General features: G+C 38.0%; 1 protein-coding gene across 2 annotated transcripts in view; it reads left to right on the forward strand.

The window, feature by feature from the left end:
- The window catches only part of LOC5577127, a 74,222-nt gene that overhangs the window by 23,662 nt on the left and 26,871 nt on the right, over positions 1–23,689 (forward strand). Inside the window, exon 1 of one of the 2 annotated variants that reach the window (XM_021845991.1) lies at positions 22,498–22,668. The exons of the other annotated variant lie outside the window; for it this stretch is intronic. Within the exon in view, the coding sequence (XP_021701683.1) occupies positions 22,621–22,668 (48 nt within the window). The 5' untranslated portion in view covers positions 22,498–22,620. Of the gene's footprint in view, positions 1–22,497; positions 22,669–23,689 lie in introns of those variants that run through there. 2 annotated transcript variants of the gene reach the window in all.

The raw sequence follows: 23,689 nt of genomic DNA on the forward strand, positions 1-23,689 counted from the left end.
CCAGGAGCTTTCATATTTTTGAATTTTTTAATAATAGTTCTCACCTCTTCCAAATCAGTCTCCCAGGCATTTTCGAAAACGTTCTCTTGACTGAGAATATTTTCGAACTCCTGAGTAACTTCATTTTCAATTGGACTAGTAAGTCCTAAATTAAAATTGTGCGCACTTTCAAACTGCATAGCAAGTTTTTGAGCTTTTTCGCAATTAGTTAGTAATAATTTGTTTTCCTCTTTCAATGCCGGTATTGGCTTCTGAGGTTTTTTCAAGATTTTCGATAATTTCCAAAAGGGCTTAGAGCCAGGGTCCAATTGAGAAATTTTATTTTCAAAATTTTTGTTTCTTAATTGAGCAAAACGTTTCTTGATTTCTTTCTGCAAATCCTGCCATATAATTTTCATAGCAGGATCGCGAGTGCGTTGAAATTGCCTTCTCCTCACGTTTTTAAGACGGATCAAGAGTTTAAGATCATCGTCTATAATCACGGATTCAAATTTTACTTCACATTTTGGAATTGCAATGCTCCGGGCTTCAACAATGGAATTTGTTAAGGTTTCAAGAGCATTGTCAATATCAAGTTTAGTTTCTAAAGAAATGTTAACATCAAGATTGGAGTCAACATACGTTTTATATATATTCCAGTCGGCTCGTAAATAATTGAAAGTGGAGCTGATAGGATTGAGAATCGCTTCTTGGGATATTTGAAATGTAACAGGGACATGATCAGAATCAAAATCAGCATGAGTAATCAGTTGGCTACAAAGATGACTAGAGTCGGTTAAGACCAAATCAATCGTAGATGGATTTCTAGAAGAGGAAAAACATGTGGGGCTATCAGGGTATTGAATTGAGAAATATCCTGAAGAGCACTCATCAAATAAAATTCTGCCGTTGGAATTACTTTGAGAATTATTCCATGACCGATGTTTGGCATTAAAGTCACCAATGACAAAAAAAATTGACTTATTGCGAGTCAATTTTCGCAAGTCAGTTTGGAGCAAATTAACTTGCTGTCCAGAGCATTGAAAAGGCAAATAGGCAGCTATGAAAGTATATTTACCAAACTGTGTTTCAACAGAAACACCTAAAGTTTCAAAAACTTTAGTTTCAAATGATGAAAACAGTTGATGTTTTATACTATGAATGATGATTGCAACTCGTACACTTCAGGTTAATTATCAGAACTCCAGATCTGAAAGACTTCCTGTAAGAGCTGGTGTTCCTCAAGGCAGCATTTTGGGACCAATATTATACAATATTTTCACATCTGACTTACCTGAGTTACCTCAGGGATGTCAAAAATCTTTGTTTGCGGATGACACAGGCCTCTCCGCCAAAGGACGAAGCCTGCGTGTCATCTGTAGTCGATTGCAAAAAAGTTTGGATATTTTTTCTTCATACTTGCAAAAATGGAAGATTTCTCCTAATGCTTCCAAAACTCAACTTATAATATTCCCACATAAACCAAAAGCTCTTTATTTGAAACCTTCAAGTAGACATGTTGTCACGATGAGAGGGGTTCCAATAAATTGGTCAGATGAAGTTAAGTATCTAGGGCTCATGCTAGATAAGAATTTAACTTTCAAAAATCACATTGAGGGCATTCAAGCTAAATGTAATAAATATGTAAAATGTCTCTATCCCCTTATTAATAGAAAATCAAAACTTTGTCTTAAGAACTAGCTGTTGATATTCAAACAAATTTTCAGGCCAGCCATGTTGTATGCTGTACCAATATGGACTAGCTGTTGTAATACCAGGAAGAAAGCTCTGCAGAGAATTCAAAATAAAATTTTGAAAATGATTCTGAGACTTCCTCCCTGGTATAGTACCAATGAGTTACATAGAATATCCAATGTTGAAACATTGGAACAAATGTCAAATACAATCATTAATAATTTCAGGCAAAAATCGTTACAATCTTCTATTGCCACGATTAATGCGTTATATGTTTAAGTTAAGTTAGGTTAAGTATATTAAAAACGTTTTTTTTTCTCTTATAAGCAGGTGAAATCAACTCACCTGTTAAAAAAAAACTGAACTGCTACGGCAAATGAAATGTAATATGTTGTTAACAAAATGTTAATTAAATCTTAAATTTGTTTTACCAAATTAGGATGATAGTGTTGTCAAATAACACAGAACACCTAGATATAAGAAATGAATGTAATGTTTGAAATGATACTAATAAAGAAATAAAAAAAAAAAAAAGAATTGAATGTGTAATACACACGAAGTTTGTAAGAAAATCACAACAAATAGACATAGACGTTCATGAATCGACCCATAATTTTAAACACACGGATCGAACGTGTAGATTTTTTTCAATGTGACATTATGGAAGGGACACGGAAAACAAAACACACCCAAAATTTGAGTTTAAGCCAAGGGGTGTGACAAAATCTAAAAAAAAAAAACATAAAAAAATGTTTTTAATACTTAAACCAACGGAAAACATTAGAAAATTGAGTAAACATGTGTTTTGTCCTAAACTTACGCGTTTGGCCCTAAAATTAGGACAGGGCTTTAGGACCCTATTGAAGTGATCTTTGAAAAGATCTATAGTAATCCCTGGATAAATCCGGAATGTACTCCGGAACGAATCTTTGGAAAATTTCTCAAGCTTTTCTTCATGAAATCTGTGCAGACAACTGGAGCCTTACCAAAAAAGACCATTTTGCATTAATAAGAAACTTCTTAGAGACCTGCGTTATATAAAATAGTGAACACATCTCTAACACGAGGCCTGCTGCTATCAACTCTATAATGGAGACGCATGGTTGGCTATCTTTTCATTAGATTTTTTCCAGAGTGCATGAGTTTGACATGCACTTTCCTCACTTTCCCACATGGAGCGATAGCTGTTACTTCTGGCTCGGTTTCTTTTTTCACTCAAACACTTGACGAAATGGATTCTTTGCTGCCTATCCACCTTGCACGTACATCCTACACTTCGGAAAGCTTATTTTGCTTACAATAATCGGTTCATAAAATTGACATGGTAATTGTTCTATGCAAATGTCTAGCCTTTTCCCTAGCACGGCTAGGGGTGCGCTCAATTTTCCGAAACCTATCCACTCTGCATACCCCGGACTGGGTCATGAGGGCGCGAAGAATGTCAACACAAAGACTATAGGAACCTACATGGAGAAAGAGGTTCTTGCTCACCATCTATAGTGGAAATTGCGTGCACGATTAGAATCGCTTCCATGCGATTCGGCGGAAAACGCGACCACCCACTGTCCCGTCGTCATACCCCCAAGGGACTTCCGCTTCGTTCACGTGTGCACAGCACCGCACAGACAACGGCATACGGAAGAATCGGCCGGTGGAGGTGCCGCATCGTTTCCAAAATAGAACACTTTAAAGCCATTGTGGATTGTACAGTATTGGACAATAGATTGACAACTTTTTCGATTTTCCTTACAAAATTGTCAACTTCGGTGGACTAAATCTCAGTTAGCTATTTATGTACCGATTTGAATGAAATTTACACGGGACTTCAAGCATAGCTCGATTTTTATTTTTGAATAATTTCAATGTCCACGAGCTCAAAATCAATAACAATTTGCCTAAAATGGAAATTTTGACGAAAAAATAGAAACATTTTTTCTCGTATTTCGACCTACACAAAAAACGCTTTCAGCAAACTTGTACGTTTCGTCTAAATGTACAACTTTTCTGGAGGTACTATGTAACTTTTTTTTATTATCTTAAACATTGAATTTTGTCAAAAACTATATCACTTTAGTTGAACGGTTATTGCTTCTGAAAGCGTGAAAGAAAAAAAAATAGTGTTAATTTATGTCTGACAGGTTGTGAAAATTTTATTCAGAACGGTCCGTAAATAACACAGATCGAACCGTCCAAAGTTGACTTTTTGAATGGAAAATCTAAAAAGTTGCGAATATTTTACCCAACACTGTATAGGTCACGAGCACCCCAAACACCCATGAAGGAACCAATTAATTAGCACTCTCGGAAAAGGAGGTAAAACAACCATTACGTGCCAATTTCCATCCGACATTTTGGCAGCTCCACCCGAACGTATTGAAAAGAGTACCTTGGTCTCTGTACCAACCAGCAATGTTGATAAGTAAAGATTGATTTGATCAGCTATGCTTTTCAATTACTGTTGTTGTAGGTACATGATCAAACCAAATAAAAATGTTACAATATAGCGAATAATCATCATAATATTCTGTATCCAAAATTAGGTATTGCATAGATCCTGCAATACATTCAACAGCTAGTACAGGTACTTGCAGTGAACAACTTGACCTAATTTTCTTTGCAAAATCCAATCAAGCTTTTTAGCATATTACTGCACTGCACAAACGGGCAGAAAGCCGGAATCAAACGATCATATGCACGAACGCCGCGAAAAAAGTTCAATTGCTTAAAATACCCCCCACAGGTGGCGACCGCTCGGTAATGTTACACCACGTTACACGGCATCCCTGGTGCTTCCTACTGTTACCTACATAGTGTTCTTTTGCCAGAAAAACTTACGTGCTTGGAAATAATGAAGTCGTACCTTATGATTTAAGTTACCGGCAAAATGCAGAGAGTGCATTTATTGATGGTTCTCGAACAGATTCGAGCGACTGAATCAGACACGAAATGAATAAGGTATAACGGGGCAAACTGAAGTGGTGACAGGATTAATTGTGAAGTTTTGACCATGTTGCCAATGTTAACAGGTTATTTTTCCTCAAAAGTTTGTATATCCATTTTTTTATTCCGTTATTAGTAGAAAACAGTATGATCATAATTCTGGAACACTAAATAAAGCTATCAATAACACTTTTTAACAATATATTACACTTCATTTGCCGTAGCAGTTCATAATTTTTACACTTGAGTAGATTTCACTTGTCTATAAGAGCAAAAAAATGCTTAAATTAACTTAACATAATTTCACCTAAATATATAACGCAATAATCAAGGTAATACAAGATTGCAATGGTTTTTGTCTAAAATTATTAATAATATTGTTTGGTATTTGTTCCAATGTTTGAACATTGAATATTCTATGTAACTCATTGGTACTATACCAGAGAGCTCAAGAATCATATCCAAAATTTTATTTTGAATCCTCTGCAGAGTTTTCTATTTCTGGTGTTACAAAAACTGGCCTGGCTGGCCTGAAAATTTGTTCGAAGATCAAAAGCTTATTCTTAAGACAAAAATTTGATTTTCTGCTAATGAGGTGAAAAATAAATTTTATATATTTGTTACATTTGGCTTGAATGCCTCCAATGTGATTTTTTAAAGTTAAATTTTTATCTAGCATGGGCCCTGGATGCTTAACTTCATCTGACCAAATTATTGTAATCCCTCTCATCGTGACAAGATGTCTACTTGAAGGTTTTAAATAAAGAGCTCTTGATTTATGTGGGAATATCGTTAGTAGAGTTTTGGAGGCATTATAAGAAATCTTTCATTTTTGCAAGTACGAAGAAAAAATATTTAAAAAAAAAATACAAACTACAACTGGTGGGGAACGTGCCTTTGCACTGTGTTTTAATTCCTCGTTTTCATGCGCTTTTTGAATAGCGCCCTAATCGTTGATTTTAGCGATATAGTTTGTTCGGAGAAGTTTCTTGGTATATTAAGGCGCAACTTTTGACGAAAAAATTTTTGTGATCAATCCACCTAGCAGTGAGATAGAAAAACTATTTTTTCAAAAAATTTAGATAGACATATGGTGTCTTCGGCAAAATTGTAGAATTGGCAATTTGAAACAACTTTGTCGAAGACATAATTTTTCTATCTCTTATACTTTTTGAGATATATGCCGTTGTATGTGAATGACCCCTAAAAATCATATTTTTTATCATAACTTTTTTCCAAGATTTTTAACATTTTTTGTGTTTTCTACAAAGTTGTTTGTCATAGAAAAACCCGTGTTTTTGCTGAACATATCATCACCCTATCTTTTGAAGTAACAAAGTTATTCATGAATTACTCTTTTTTCAAGGGGTAGTTTAGGCCTCTATAACTGACTTCGGCGCAAAATGGCGCAGACAACTCGTACAAATCATGAAAGTACCATATCTTCCCTTTCGGCAGTTGATAAAAACTTTTGTCTATAAGCGTCTTTGCATGGGTTTTTACTATCAAACAAATAAGCCTTATTAAAACGAATTCGACTGATAATTCTTTTACTTTAAGAGATAGAGAGGTGCAATGTTCAGCAAAAACACGCGTTTCAAGATGTTTAACAACTTTGTAGAAGACATGAAAAATGTTAAAAATTTAAGTAAAAAGTTATAATCGAAAATGATTTTAAATTATTTTTTTCATACAAATTTGTGTACTTTAAGTTAAAAAATTCGTAACTCTTTTACAAGATTTTTAACATTTTTCATATCTTCTACAAAGTTGTTAAACATCTTGAAACGCGTGTTTTTGCTGAACATTGCACCTCTCTATCTCTTAAAGTAAAAGAATTACCAGTCGAATTCGTTTTAATAAGGCTTATTTGTTTGATAGTAAAAACCCATGCAAAGACGCTTATAGACAAAAGTTTTTATCAACTGCCGAAAGGGAAGATATGGTACTTTCATGATTTGTAAGAGTTGTCTGCGCCATTTTGCGCCGAAGCCAGTTATAGAGGCCTAAACTACCCCTTCTAAAAAGAGTAATTCATGAATAACTTTGTTACTTCAAAAGATAGGGTGATGATATGTTCAGCAAAAACACGGGTTTTTCTATGACAAACAACTTTGTAGAAAACACAAAAAATGTTAAAAATCTTGGAAAAAAGTTATGATAAAAAATATGATTTTTAGGGGTCATTCACATACAACGGCATATATCTCAAAAAGTATAAGAGATAGAAAAATTGTGTCTTCGACAAAGTTGTTTCAAATTGCCAATTCTACAACTTTGCCGAAGACACCATATGTCTATCTGAATTTTTTGAAAAAATAGTTTTTCTATCTCACTGCTAGGTGGATTGATCACAATTTTTTTTTCGTCAAAAGTTGCGCCTTAATATACCAAGAAACTTCTCCAAACAAACTATATCGCTAAAATCAACGGTTAGGGCGCTATTCAAAAAGCGCATGAAAACGAGGAATTAAAACACAGTGCTTTGGAGCCGGCCTTCTGATACCCCAGATGTGAAAATATTGTATAATATTGGTCCCAAAATGCTGCCTTGGGGGACACCAGCTCTTACAGAAGTCTTTCAGACCTGGAGTTCTGATAATTAACCTGAAGTGTATGATTTGACAGATAACTTTAAATTATTGTTGGAAAATTCAAGTTTTTCAATTTTACGATCAAACCTTCATGTCAAACACTGTCGAATGCTTTTTCTATGTCTAGAAGAGCAAGACCAGTAGAATAGCCTTCAGATTTGTTGGAACGGATCAAATTTGTTACACGTAAAAGTTGATGAGTGGTCGAATGTCCATGTCGGAATCCGAACTGTTCATTGGCAAAAATTGAATTTTCGATGATGTGGACCATCATTCTGTTCAAAATAACCTTTTCAGAAAGTTTACTGATGGAGGAAAGCAAACTGATTGGACGATAGCTAGGACACGGTGCTCCCCTGACCGTTATTATCAGAAAAAAATCTCCATCAAATCTGTGTTCACCAGTCGATTTCTATAACTAAGCTTCATGTCTGGGCAAAATTTAAAAAAAATCGTAGGGCCCGTTTTGAAGTTACGCTCTTTTGAATTTGTAAGTCCACTAATTCAAAGGAAATCTGAGATATTTAAACGAGTTTTCAATGGCCGTGATTATCAGGATAGATATAATATTAAAATTTGAATCAAAGTTGGTTTATATAGTTATTTATGACTTTTAGAAGGAGTTTTGAATGAGAAGATAGACGAAATTTGGAGTTACGTTCTTTTGGAAGCGTAACCATTGAAAACACTAATTTCCAATAGATTAATTAGGCATTCTTATACACGGTGTGCCAGAAACCGTTATAAACGAAAAAAAATGTCCAAGAATTTGGCATCTACTATTCGAAAGATATTATATTCAAGCATCTTCTCCGTGAATTTGAAAATATTTTAACGAGGGAATCGTAAGTTATCGTGATTTGAAGGTTTTGAGCTATTTTGGAAGGGATTTTTACATACTACCCAATTTTCTACACCAGTGCATCATTTTTAATTTGTAAACTAGTCAAGTAACCATCAGCTTTGCATTGAGCATTCAAAACATATGATATCTAAGCATCTTCTCTGAAAATTTGAGATAATTTCTCCGAGAAAATTAGAAGTTACAGTGATTTGTATATTTACCATTATTTCTATGAAGTTTTAATCAGAGCTTATTTATATGGATTTGCCACATTAAAGTAACTAATTTACAAATAAAAATATTTATTGGTCTGACACTCAATGTTCAAAAAATATATTAGTTATGCATCTTAGCAGTTAGTTTAATAAAAGTTTATCGAAAGACAACATAACTAGAGTACTTTGAAGTTGTGGACCTGTCTTTAAGATTTATTTCTCAACCGTCTAAAATAATGTTCGCAACACGCATTTTATCATTGCGACACAAATTAACTTAACAGAGTTGTATTGAACTTGTAACTTTCATTCAAAAAAGTCAGTGCTACGTTACAACATAAGCAAATGTATTCATTTTTCATTTTGTTTAATTTTCGGCGTTTTTCTGGGCAATGATTCGTTATGGTTCAAATGAGCGTATTGGTGAACCTGAACAATTTAAAAGTGGTTCCTTGTTGCCCAGACGAGGATGGATTATCAGCTGGTAAGATCGTTTTATGCTACTGTTCTAAATGTGCTAAATATGATTGTTCAGAATTTATTTGGACAACAAAGGGGATACTTTATATATTTATTCATATAATAGTACGTAGTCGGTTATTACCGAAATAAACCTTGATTCATGTTTTTCAAATATTTAAATAGAAAAAGTTTCATATTCGGTTTAGTTTTACATAACAACACATGATCCTTGAATTTTTGGATACTATAAATGTAGACTTTTTTCTCTAGATACTGTTAGACTACGTTTTTTTATTGATGTTGCGTGATTCGCTTCATGCAAAATCTTTGAATGGTTCGTCATCAAAGGTTTCGTCATGTTGAGTCTTTAGTCAAGTTAAGTACATATGACAGAATTACTTTTAATTTCATTTTAATTATTGTTTTGTTAACTTTATTATGTTTGGGGGGAGATGTAATCAGCGAATATGGTGCGATGAATTCTAGGACTCTTGTAATTAAGCTTTTTGTTTACCAAGACAAATCCTGTAATACAACCCCTTGCCATTTTCCAAACTCCCAAAGATTCCTCGTGAAAGTACAGATGACCCCAACGGCTAATATATTTATTCCATAACCCAAATTGACTTGAATTCGGACGCAGCCGGCGCCAATATTGCTTAGTACAGATACCTAATGAGAATTTTATTACTTACACACAGATGGTTATGCAACAATTCCTAAGTAGCATCTGTTGGTTCCTTGTGAAAGTATAGTTGCTCTTGTAGTAACAAAAAAGCAGCAGCGGGCGGTCAATTACGCTCTTTAATCGCATTGATTAACATATTGACTTTCTTTTTGATTTAGTAATGGTAAAAACATTGAACGTGCTAATCGAAAATATCCATAATTTGCCTTTACAAAACTTCAAAGAACTCTAGTTATGTTGTCTTTTGATAAAGTTTTCTCAAACCAATTGCGAAGATGCTAGTCAACTAGTATGTGTAGTCAACTATATCTTTTGAATGCCGAGTGTCAGTCCTATGGGCATTTTTATTTGTAAATTATGTACATTAATATAACAAAACCATATAAATAAGCTCTTATTTAAACTTCATAGAAATAATGATAAATATACAAATCACTGTAACATCTGATTTTTGAAGAGCGGCACGAGGAAGAACACTCAGAGGAAAAAACACACCCGAGGGCTTTCTCAGCAGCGAACAAGAGAAACACCTTTCTGCTTTGGAAGTTCAACTAGTAGTGATATTTATTCATCATCAATAACAGTTACAGGGTTGCCAGAAGGGCTGTTATGTCAAGGTAAATAGAATGAAGGGGAATCGGTTGGGTCATACACTGTTAATACCCCCCTTCAAGCCGATAACCCTAGTAGGCTTCGCAGCTTTTCATATTGTGGTCTCGGTAGTCCCTTAGTCATTATGTCGGCCAATTGGTCTTCCGATGCCACGTACTCTAACTGGATGGTTCTTCTCTGGATCTCTTCACGTACGAAATGGAATCGTACGTCAACGTGCTTCAGCCGCTTTGTAGGCTTGTCTTCTTCAGCAATACTGATGCACGCTTGATTATCTTCACGAATTGTGACTGGCTCAGAAACATCGACGTTGAAGTCCTTCAGCAGCATTCGCAGCCACAGCGCTTCTTTCACAGCTACGCCCAAGGAGACGTACTCTGCCTCGGCAGACGATAACGCCACAGTCTTCTGCTTCTGCGTTGACCAGGATACGTTTGCTTGGTAAACACGAAACACGTACCACGATGTTGATTTCCTGTCACAAATGTTGCTCGCCCAATCCGAATCGGCAAATCCATCGATTGTATCGCACTTATCATTTCGTCTGTACACCAGCTTTAGGTCCAAAGTTCCTTTAATGTATCGCAGGATACGTTTGGCGTGATTCCAATGATCGTCGCTAGCACAAGTTTGGAATGCACTGAAATAATTAACAGCGGCGCACAAATCCGGCCTGGACATCACGGTAACGTAAGTAAGGCAACCGATTAATTCTCTGTAGGGTTGCTTAGTGTACTTGGACGGATCGTTACACTTCTCAAGTTTGACGCCCGATGCCAGCGGTGTTTGCTTCGGCTTGCAGTCAGCCATGCCGAAACGAGCTAGGAGATTTTCCAAATATTTCCGCTGACTGATTAGCAGAACGCCTTCATTTTTACGCCTCTCTATCGTTAAGCCCAAAAACGTGCTGATCTCATTCATGTCACTCATATCAAACTCGTCCTTCAATTTTGCCTTTAAATCTCGAATCGTATCCACAGAGCGACTAGCGATCACAATGTCGTCTACATATATGATCAAATATACTTCCTCTCCGGAAACAGTTGTGGTATACAAACAGTTATCGACTCTACTGCGCTTGAAGCCAATGCTTGTTATGAAATCATGAAATCTGGAATTCCAGGCACGGGATGCCTGTTTCAAGCCGTAAATTGACTTCTGCAGCTTGGCAACCAGGTTTCCAGCACCGAATTCCTCCGGTAGGCGCATGTATATTTCTTGCTCTAGCACACCATTGAGAAATGCAGTCTTCACGTCGAGCTGGTGAAGATGCATTCCTTTCTGGTTAGCGATGGCCAGCAATACACGCAACGTCGTGTGCTTGGCCACTGGCGCATAGGTACTCTCGTAATCAAAACCTTTGCGTTGAGAGAAACCTCTGGCAACAAGTCTTGCCTTGAACCGTTCGGCTCCGCTTGCATCATTGCGCTTAATTTTGAATATCCATTTACTGTCAATGATATTCTTACCTGGGGGTGGCGTAGCAAGAATCCAAGTTTTGTTCTTGATGAGAGACTCCTTTTCATCGGAAATTGCCGCTTGCCATTGCGGCCAATCTGACCGCTGCTTAAGACCGTTCACTGTAGTTGGCAGATCTTCAACGAAGCTTTCAGCACACATTGCAGTTTCACACAATTCGTAACAATCATGCCATACTGGCGCACGCCTTTCTCGACCACTACGACGCACTGACGGTTGCTGCTCCTCATCAGACTGTTCCGCTCCTGACGCTTCTTCATGTTCACTTAACAATTCATTTTCTCGCTCATCTGGAGCTCCACTACTTCGTTCGATCTTTTCTCCAAGCACTACTTCCTTTTTCTTCTGAACGCTAGGTTCCACTTCAAGCTTTCCACCGAACATGGTGGATTCATCGAACACCACATCTCTGCCCATCACTATCTTCTTCCGATCGTCATCCCATAGTCGATACCCATTCACTGTGTACCCGATGTGGTACATTTTCTTGCACTTGGGGTCCAACTTCGACCTGAGCTGTTTCGGAACATGCAGATACGCGACACTTCCGAAAATCTTCAACCTTGACACGTCCGGTTTTCGACCAGTCCAAAGTTCATACGGAGTTTTCTTCTCTGTCACCGCCGAAGTTGGACACCGATTGGTCAGGTACGTAGCGGTGTAAACGGCTTCACCCCACATCTCCTTACCAAATCCGCTCTCCGCCAACAGTGCCCTAGCCCGTTCCATCAGCGTACGGTTCATCCTTTCGGATACAGCGTTTTGCTCCGGCGTGTAGGGAACCGTCAACTCCATGGAGATCCCTTTGTTCCGGCAAAACTTGCGCATTTCTTCGCTCACGTATTCGCCACCGTTATCTGTGCGAAGCCGCGCAATTCTGCTGCCGAAATGAGCCGTGACAAGAGCCTCGTACTCTCGAAAGCAATCAATCACTTCGTCCTTCGTGGACATCAAATATATGATCGCGAAATGCGAAAAATCGTCAATAAAGGATACAAAGAATCTCTTACCGTTCCAGGTGCACGGCGTCATCGGCCCACATACATCACTATGTATTAGTTCCAGCGGCCGCGACGAGCGCCTTTCTTCTCCAGAAGTAAACGGTAGCTTCACTATCTTCCCAGACAAACACGGTTCACATGTAACTGTTTCCGAGTCAAAGTCCGTGAGCTTCAGTCCATCAACCATCTCGCACTTCACCAGTTCACGCAAACTGTCACAGCCGACGTGGCCGAACCTCTGGTGCCAAAGCACTGCATTGCGTGACACTTTTCCAGAAATCATGGCTGACCCCATTTCACTTCGTTTACAGAAGATATCGAGCTCATACAATTTGCCATTCAATCTGCCAAAGGCAACCACTGCACCATTCTTCTTCACTTCGGCTTTTCCTTCTTCAAAACACACTTGAAGACCAGCTTTCGCAATTCGCTTTACCGAAAATAGGTTGCAACTTAACCCCGGCAGGTAGAGAACGTTTTTCGCTTCGCACTTTCTCACTGTGTCATCAACAACCGTGTACATAATCACATCACCGCAATACTCTGCCAACAGTTTCTGTCCGTTTGCCACAACGATTTCAATCGGACGCTCCAACCGTCGCATCACCGAAAAATACCGCGAATCGCACAACATGTGATCGGTTGCCCCTGAGTCTAAAAACCAACCGACACGCACTAAGTCTTCATCACCGGCAGCCATGAAAGCAATCTCCGGTCGATCTTCTTGTGCACCAACGTGTGCTTTCTGCCGATATGCATCGCTTTTCGGTTTCGGCGCTTTGTTTTGATTATTCACTTTTTGCTTCTCACTCTCGCGATCGAATTCTCGGCAATTTGCCTTTTTGTGCCCGAACTTCCCGCACTGATAGCACTTCAGCTTCTTCTTGTTGTGCTTACTCGCCATTGCCACACCGTCAACACCACCACCACTTGCTTCTTCACATGCTTCTGAATTACGCCGCTTCAAATCAACGTCCAATAGCCTCTTCTTAACGAAGTCCATCGTGACGCCATCGGGTAGCGTTTCAATCGCCGTCACGACCGAATCGAACGATGGGGGAAGTGTTAAAAGCAAATGACACACAGCGTCTGATTCTTCGACGGTCGCTCCGCTTCCCTTCAGCTCGCGTATCAACTTGTCGAATCGCAAGAGATGCTCCGACATCCGGCAAACTCCCTCTACGTACCGCAACGTGAGGAGCTGCTTGCGGAGATACAGTTGGCCAGCCACACCGCGACGTTCGAAAACGTTTTTGAGTGTGCTCCAAATCTGCTTCGGCGTTCGGCAATCCTTAATCAGCTCTAACTGGTTATCGTCGATCGCTTGAACAATAAACGATTTGCACTTCTTTTCACACGTTTTTCGCTCGGAGAACTTTTTCTCTTTGTCACTTTTCACAGCGGCCGTATCCTCCGCTTCCACTTGCAGCTCCGGGACCTCTTCCGCGTCGCGCACTAAACAATCCAGAAGATCGTGCATATCTAGCACCGTCTCCATTCTAAATTTCCAGTTATGGAAATTATTCCCGTCGAACGCGAACACTTTCGATTTGTCTTCCATGCTGGAGCCCATAACCTGAAGAGCGGCACGAGGAAGAACACTCAGAGGAAAAAACACACCCGAGGGCTTTCTCAGCAGCGAACAAGAGAAACACCTTTCTGCTTTGGAAGTTCAACTAGTAGTGATATTTATTCATCATCAATAACAGTTACAGGGTTGCCAGAAGGGCTGTTATGTCAAGGTAAATAGAATGAAGGGGAATCGGTTGGGTCATACACTGTTAATAATTTTCTCGGAGAAATTATCTCAAATTTTCAGAGAAAATGCTTAGATATCATATGTTTTGAATGATTAATGAAAAGCTGATGGTTACTTGGCTAGTTTACAAATTAATAATAATGCACTGGTGGGTTAAATTGTGAAGTATGTAAAAATCTCTTCCAAAATAGCTCAAATCCTACAAATCACAATAACTTTCGATACCCTCGTTAAAATATTTTCAAATTCACGGAGAAGATGCTTGAATATTATATCTTTCGAATGGTAGGTGCCAAATTCTTGGACATTTTTTTTCGTTAATAACAGTATCTGGCACACCGTGTATACCTTTGAGCATGTTCAAATGTTTTCAATGACATATTGCACTTATATGCCGCCAATGTATTTCACAATCAACTGATTTTCCATACGCTCAAGTGTTTAAAGCATTACGGAGCTAATTTCGTCATGTAACCAAATTCGTTCTCTTAGCACAGTATTCTGGCTAGTTTGGTGAATCCATGTACACGATTCAGATTATTTTACATGCAATTTATTGTTACCTGTTGTACATCGAAGCAGAGTATACGTCAAGTAATTTTTGTTTATTTTTTATTTTATTTTTTAAGTAATACTTTACGAATTATGTTTTCGGTTATGGGTTGTAGTGTATTGAATAAAATAAAATTAACAACGTTGAAAGTAGCGATACAAAATGGAAGAAAACAATGGAAAACATACGTTGTTATTTTGTTTGATAGAGTTCAAAATTGTAGCATTTACAGAGCTTTATTTTAAATGTTTGTCTTTGTCAATTTGGAAAACTTTATGAAGCTCCTAAAGTATGATTTTTATTTCGTTTGTGATGAGCCATAGCAGCTGGTGAGTCGTTACTTCACAAGCACAGTCTGCGATCGAAAACAAATAAAAGTTTGCATGGAAATCTTCAGTTTGTGTAAAATTGAATCCATATTCTGGTAAGTAGACCAGCAGGTTATTAACAGGGCCACAGAACAATTTACGATTTTCCGGTAATCAAAACTGAAATTTACGTAAAATCCATGAACAACTCTGTTTTTATCATATTTTATATATCCTTTCAAAATTATATCCCTTGATTTTGAATTCCATTACCCCGAAGATCATCTCCGCGAGTTTCTAGAATGGCATTGCTTCGAATTCCATTATCACGGGACAATATTCTTCTTCTTCTTTCTGGCGTTACGTCCCCACTGGGACAGAGCCTGTTTCTCAGCTTGACAGCTCCACAGTTATTAACTGAGAGCTTACTATGCCAATGACCATGTTTCCATGTGTATATCGTGTGGCAGGTACGAAGATACTCTATGCCCTGGGAGGTCGAAAAAATTTCCAACCCGAAAAGATTCTCGACCGGTGATATTCGAACCCACGACCCTCAGCTTGGTCTTGCTGAATAGCTGCGCGTTCACCGCTACGGCTATCTGGGACAATGTTATGCAAGGTAATTATATATTCGGGACAATAGCATTCAATGTAATAGTGTGTTCAGGGTGATGATACTCGGGTCAATGAAATTCGGAGTTAAAATATAGAATCTTCTCGAAAGAGACAAAAAACATAAAGCTCTGAAAGTGTTATGATTTTAAATTCAATGAAACCAAATAATAACGAATATTTCAAGAATGTTTTAACTACTGAGGCTTTCTCTTCACGAGTTATTGAAGTTTATGTTCTGAGGCAGTACAAAATAAGCCGCAATTCTTACCAGTTCCGATCAATCACGGAGTAGCAACCATTGACATGTACAGTCAGTCTATGCTATGCTATGCTATGAGGCAGTACAAAATAAGCCGCAATAGCCGGTAGCTTCTGCTTCTTCTTATTGGCATTATGTCCCCACTGGGACAAAGCCTGCTTACTTAGTGTTCAATGAGCACTTCCACAATTATTAACTGAGAGTTTTCTTTGCCAAAGCTGCCATTTTCGCATTCATATATCGTGTGGCAGGTACGAACATACTCTATGCCCTGGGAAGTCAAGGAAATCTCCATTATGAAAAGATCCTGGACCGACCGGGAATTGAACCCAATCACCTCCAGCATGGTTTTGCTTTGTAGCCGTGGACTCTAACCACTCAGCTATTGAAGGACCAAGGTAGCTAGTTGGGCCATAACAATATTTTTTTAAAGTAATAATAATGACACGAAAATTGCCCCGTAATGCCTTACAACGCTTGAGCCTTTGAAAAAATAATCAATTGTGAAAGACTATGGCCACATGTAAGTGCAATGTGTCATTGAAAACATTTGAACATGCTTAACGGAATGCCCTGCTTAAAAGAATGCCTAATTAATCTACTGGAAATTAGTGTTTTCAATGATAACGCTTCCAAAAGGACGTAACTCCAAATTTCGTCAATCTTCTCATTCAAAACTCCTTCCAGAAGTCATAAATAACTATATAAACCAACTTTGATTCAAATTTTAATATCATATCTATACTGATTATCATGGCCAATGAAAACTCGTTTAAATATCTCAGATTTCCTTTGAATTAGTGGACTTACACATGCAAAAGGGCGTAACTTCAAAACGGGCCCTACGATTTTTTTAAAATATTGCCCAGACATGCAGTTTAGCTATAGATATCGACTGGTGAGCACAGATTTGATGGAGATTTTTTTCTAATAATAACGGTCAGGGGAGCACCGTGTAGGAGCTTCTGCAGGATTTTTGTCTGGTTTTAAACTTGGTACAGCCTTAGCATTTTTTCCATTTGTCAGGAAAATATGCTAATTGAAAACATTTGTTAAATATATCAACTAAGAATGATAAGCTACTTTCTGGAAGTTTCTTGATGAGGATGTAGAAAATTCCATCATCGCCAGGAGCTTTCATATTTTTGAATTTTTTAATAATAGTTCTCACTTCTTCCAAATCAGTCTCCCAGGCATTTTCGAAAACGTTCTCTTGATTGAGAATATTTTCGAAGTCCTGAGTAACTTGATTTTCAATTGGACTAGTAAGTCCTAAATTAAAATTGTGCGCACTTTCAAACTGCATAGCAAGTTTTTGAGCTTTTTCGCAATTAGTTAGTAATAATTTTTTTTCCTCTTTCAATGCCGGTATTGGCTTCTGAGGTATTTTCAAAATTTTTGATAATTTCCAAAAGGGCTTAGAGCCTGGGTCCAATTGAGAAATCGTATTTTCAAAATTATTGTTTCTTAATTGTGCAAAACGTTTTTTGATTTCTTTCTGCAAATCCTGCCATATGATTTTCATAGCAGGATCGCGAGTGCGTTGAAATTGTCTTCTCCTCACGTTTCTAAGGCGGATCAAGAGTTTAAGATCATCGTCTATAATCACGGATTCAAATTTTACTTCACATTTTGGAATTGCAATGCTCCTGGCTTCAACAATGAAATTTGTTAAAGTCTCAAGAGCATTGTCAATATCAAGTTTTGTTTGTGAAGAAATGTTAACATCAAGATTAGAGTCAATATATGGTTCATATATATTCCAGTCGGCTCGAAAATAATTGAAAGTGGAGCTGATAGGATTGAGAATCGGATATTTGAAATATAACAGGGACATGATCAGAATCAAAATCAGCATGAGTAACTAATTGGGGGCCTTTCTTAGCCGTGTGGTTAGCGTCCACGGCTACAAAGCAAAGCCATGCTGAAGGTGTCTGGGTTCGATTCCCGGTCAGTCGTAATGGAAAGTAGGATTTTAGTAATGGAAATTTGCTTGACTTCCCTGGGCATATAGTATCATCGTACTTGCCACACGATATACAAATGCGAAAATGGCAACTTTGGCAAAGAAAGCTCTCAGTTAATAACTGTGGAAGTGCTCAGAAGAACACTAGGCTGAAAAGCAGGCTCTGTCCCAGTGAACACGTAATGTCAAGAAGAAGAAGAACTATTTGGCTACAAAGATGACTAGAGTCGGTTAAGACCAAATCAGTCGTAGATGGATTTCTAGAAGAGGATAAACACGTAGGGCTATCAGGGTATTGAGAAATATCATGAAGAGCACTCATCAAATAAAATTGTGCCGTTGGAATTACTTTGAGAATTATTCCATGACCGATGTTTGGCATTATAGTCACCAATGACAAAAAATGTTGACTTATTGCGAGTCAATTTTCGCAAGTCAGTTTGGAGAAAGACCAGAGCGTTGAAAAGGCAAATAGGCAGCTATGAAAGTATATTTACCAAGCTGTGTTTCAACTGAAACGCCTTAAGTTTCAAAAACTTTAGTTTCAAATGACGAAAACAGTTGATGTTTTATACGCCTATGAATAAATCATAGTGGTGGCTTTGAACATTGCATCAATCATTAGATTTAATTGTTCAGTTAGAAAATTAAAATCAGAGGCAGACATATCACTTGAAGTGGATACATTTGATGATTTTCCGTTAGAACTTTCGATAGACGAAGAGGCGGAGTAGATGTTACCTGTGGCGGCGGGGTTTTTTTTTCATTTGATTTGAAACAAGTAGAATGGGTACTCAAAGTACGAATAGGGGAGGAGTTCAAATTACCTCCTACGATATCGGCAAAGGATTTTCCGTAGATACATTTGAAATTAAAATGTTCGAACGGCTTCCAACGGATTAAAATTAGTTTGTGAATGAGCATGATTATGATCTTCCTGTTGGGTATGATTCCTAATCAAGCGATCGTTAACTGAAAAATGAGCATTGTTCGATACTCTACCAGGCAAATTCCGGAAACGACCGTTATCGTAACGGATATTATCTTTCATCTGCCTGACACGAGCCTCGACGACTCGCCTACGCGAAGGGCAAGTCCAAAAATTGGACTTATGATTGCCACCGCAATTGGCGCATTTAGCATCCATGCGACAATTTTTTGTACCATGACCTCACTTTTGGCACCGACGGCACTGAGTGGGGTTCTGGTAATTTCCTCCAGGTTTCTGGAAATGTTCCCATGTCACACGGACATCGAACATAAGTCTAGCTTTTTATAAAGCTTTAATATTATTTAGTTCTTTTTTGTTAAAGTGAACTAAATAATATTCTTGAGAAAGCCCTTTCTTTTTTTCTAGGTCGTTTATTTGAGAGGCTCACTTGTTTTATTAAAAACTCTACAGAGCCGAAAATCATTTTGACAAAATTTGTTATTCTAAGGTGTTTGAATGAAAATTAGTCACTGGATCTACGAGAGGATTTTTTCTTTGGTTGCGATCCTGAACTGGATCTGGAGTTCGCAAAATGAGCTCGCCGCATACTTGCTGTTTTATTTTCAAACGCTTCCTTGATGGCAATGGCTACCACTTTCAGCTTATCCATACTTTCCTGCTGCTTTTTTTCCTCTTCCAAAACAGATTCATTCGCACACGCGTTTGACTCTATTTGCTCAATGTCTTCCATTTCCGTTGGTTGGTCAAGAAACTCCTCATCAAGAATTTCGATTAGCTCGTCCGTTGGTATTTCTTACTCTGTCGGTATCACTTGCTTTCCGGAAACTACTGCGGCGTATGAGGTTATTGCGGATTTTCCATGTTTTTGTTTTTTCTCTTCGTGTCTCCCATCCCGAGATTTCCGTTGAGGGCACGAGTCCCTCCGGTGTCCAACAGATTGACACAAAAAGCAAGTGTCTTTTAGACCGTCGTAGAAGATTTTTGCTTTTCTGCCCACCACATCGATTGAAGGAGGGATATCTTTATTAACATCCATGTACACTCCCCGCACTCCAGTATACATGTGGTCGAGGCCCAGATTCGGCGGGAATTTTTCCCGTACAATGTGTTCTATTTTGCCGAATTCACCAAGCACTGACAACAGTTTATCGTCAGGCAGCTCCGGGGGTAAATCGAAAACACGTACGTATCGCATACCTGCGATCGTCATACGAACCTCGACTGATAATCCACTAGAATAAACGAAAGATCGCGGTTCCGCGTTTTTTCCTAGTGAGTCCACCATGGCTTCCTCGGTTGAAAACTTGATGAACAGCGAACGATGTGTTGTTCTATATGCTGTCTCCATCAATGCCACATCCGTATCCAATTGTTTAATGAAATTGGCGATCTCGGTCCATGACGGCCGGGGGCTTGCAACCGGGAAACGAAATTGAACAGTGTTCATTATCTTCACATCACCCATGTCGTTGTCGAGATGCAATTTCTATAGCACCGAAAGCACTACTAGCGAACGGTACAAGAGTGAGTAACCGAAAAACAAAAATCCTATTCAGCACGAGCTGACGATAAAGAGATACAGCAGTGCAGAGCGCACATTTGCCTTCGACTGTATCTGACGACGGCAGCGATCGAACTGAGAGAAAGCCCTTTCCGAACAATGCCAGATTAGGTTCTCTTTTTCATTATGATTACTTGGACTGGCGAAAATCCAAGTAAATCATTTATTACATTTTTGATCTCTTCAGGTGACTTGAAAGACCTTTCAAGACGACTTTGAACAAACGTTCAGTTTTGTCGTCATAAGTAAAAAAAAATTGCTCCTTCTCTTCAAGATGTTTGAGAAGAAGTTCGCGATCTTTAAGAGTTTCCGGCAAAACGCGACAGTCTCCTTTTTTTGCAATTTGGAAGGAGACCTTGATTTCCCTAATGGAGTTCAAGATCTTCTGCCTAAATGACCCGAATTCGGAACAACTTACCACGATAGACGGCACTCTTTGTTTCCTCACTTGAATCAAAGAGCCTGGGCTATAGACTGCTTCAATTTGGTGTGCGGAAAATTTGTCTAGAGCATCGAACTGATTGCTCATTTTGATGCAATTATCAACATTATCCATTTCATCCTTGGAAGAAAGTTCGCATTCCGGAGAAATGTCCTTCCATTCTTGCTACGTTAAGTGACAGTTTTAAGCCCCACTTTTTTGGGAGGAAGTTGTGAATTCAGAGATTTACCCTTCCTTTTGTTGATAGTCTCTATATAAAATTGTTCGTTTCTCTTTATGGCAAAATACAAAATACAAGTTGCAAAATGTTGTCTTTGTCGGCCATATCAAATATACTAAAAGTATTGATGCAAATTTTGGACCCAATAGGATTTAGAAAACCACCCAAAACGGAGAGAACAAAGCTGCCGAAAATACTACAAGTCATCCTATGTACCGTGTCCTTTGCTTATTGCATGTTGTATTTGTCGTATTGCTTAGTTGCGTGGTATTTCATCACTATTGAGAAGTGATTAATTATTCGGTTTTGTAACAGTTCTCATTCTCAACTTGATTGAAAGGACTAATTCTGATTGAAAGGTTCCGCTACCCTTCCGAGAGTGAAAACACCCTCTTTGAAGGCCCGCCTCTATATCAGTCAAAATAGGGTTATTTTCGAGAAATGACACCGACAATATACCGTGTATCAGAATTCTATTCCTTATTTACTAAATAGAACCGATACCAGGGTCCTCTGATTACTTATTACTGAAATATTCTGTTTTTATCGTTTATAGCTAGCAGGACTAGTGTTTAGTGATACATTTTAATCCGGTATTGCCCCACGAAAAGGTGACTTATTCACGTTATGAGTCGATCCTCACATTATCCCACTAACCCAAAATTCTTTGCAACAACAACTGTGCAGATAGAGAGATCTCTAGTAACAATGGTTGTAAAACTAACATTCCTTCCCTATCTCGATTACTGAAGGGACGATGGCGGCGCCGTTATTAACTTTTAAATTTTTGTCATTAGATTTGTGCACATTAAGAATGGTTTGCCTATCCCTTGCCTCATTCATTGAATCTATGTACAATTTCGATAGTTTTATCAATCACAGAATAATAATTGGACAGTCATATATGGCCATGCTCAATGCAAAAAAAAACAATCCTTTATTCACGTAATTCTTCCGTTAAATCCTTGGAATAAACCATTAAATCACTGCATTGAGAACAAATAACCGTGAACTTATCGCCAGAAGAAAACCCCATTGTAAGCTCCACTGTCTACAATAATCCACCTTCAAAACTTTTTCCCAATCCCCATCCCACAGCCGATATTGTAGGTAATTCATGCATGCGCTGACATTTTTTCTCACTTTTTCATCCACTTTTTTGCGCGCGCTTTCCTGCAACAGGAAGCACCTGAGAGGCGCCCAATCATTTCGTACCTACTAACGATCGCGTGGCATGGAAATTTTGACCCAACTGTTGGTTCGGCTGGCTGCCCCCTCATCGTCAGTTTATAATGCTGCTACCACCGAACAACACCATTATAAATTTAGTCGTCTCCGGAGACAGAACGGATATCGCAAGCAAGCGAGACTTTTATAGTTGACCGGGAATTAAAGTCGTCGCGTGGTTTCGGATTAACAATCGGTTTGTCAATCTCGCGTAACGCTAACTATGGGCAAATCAAGTGCTGTGGGATGTGTTGCATTTTCATAAAATCCTATTTCGTCATCATCCTAACCAAGGTGAATGCTCCACAAGTGTAATAGATTTATTACGAAAGCTAATTTTACCAAATGCAGGGCTGGTAGCAAAAAGTGATGCAAAAATTTGTTAGTTTAGTGATCATATAGGAGAAAATAATAACCAAATAGTGACTTCCGGTTTTTAACAGTTACTAAAAGAGACTAGATGTTAAAACTGTTTTCACGGAGTTCCGAAGCAAAAACAAAATTGTGTGGTGATCTACTTCAGATTATAGGTCTACTCGAGTACTTTTGCAAACCAAATTTGGAAATTTTTACTATGATCTATGATGTAATCCCAGATATCGTTAAAGTTGCCTACATACTATTTTTCTATAAACGTTAACGCTTTCATTATTATCTCAGTCATTTTTTACTCGATTTTTTTATAATTTTTGGAAGAACTATGCCTTCAAGTAGAGCTGACTTTAACAACCCCGAAAAAAATCTTATGGTAAAAATATATTTAACTTTTGTATGTCTTTTTAAACCAAAATTACGTCCTTGAAAAGTTTGAATTCAATTGAAAAAATAGTGTTTACTTTGTTGAGACAAAAATATGCTTTAAAAACGAGTTTAAACTAAAAAACAAGCCAATTTTCTAAGCATTATGTCATTTCTTCTCTGGGACGGAAAATCACCAAAAAATAGCATTGGAAAGCTTGAGAAACAAACTCAAAACTGATTAAAATGGCACTTAGGGTATCCGTCCTATTATGAAGGACTTAAGCAAGGTGTTGAAATTAAAATCGTATTGCAGTGTCCAAAATCTAAATATTATAGTGTTTTGCAATGTTAAGTGTTAAAACTATCCTTTATCTGGAGTATGATGAAGTAAAAAAGTATTTTTGGAATTATACATACATTTTGTGGATATAAATCTGAAGCTCTTCCTCTGTCCTATTATTGCGGTATTTTGTCCTATTATTGCGGTAGTGCCGTCCAATTATTGCGGTATACCAAAACCATAGATTTTATTACATTCAATACACATTCAATACCACACAATGTTCGAGCATTG

This window comes from Aedes aegypti, chromosome 2, assembly GCF_002204515.2.
Source record: "Aedes aegypti strain LVP_AGWG chromosome 2, AaegL5.0 Primary Assembly, whole genome shotgun sequence".
NCBI lineage: Eukaryota > Metazoa > Arthropoda > Insecta > Diptera > Culicidae > Aedes > Aedes aegypti.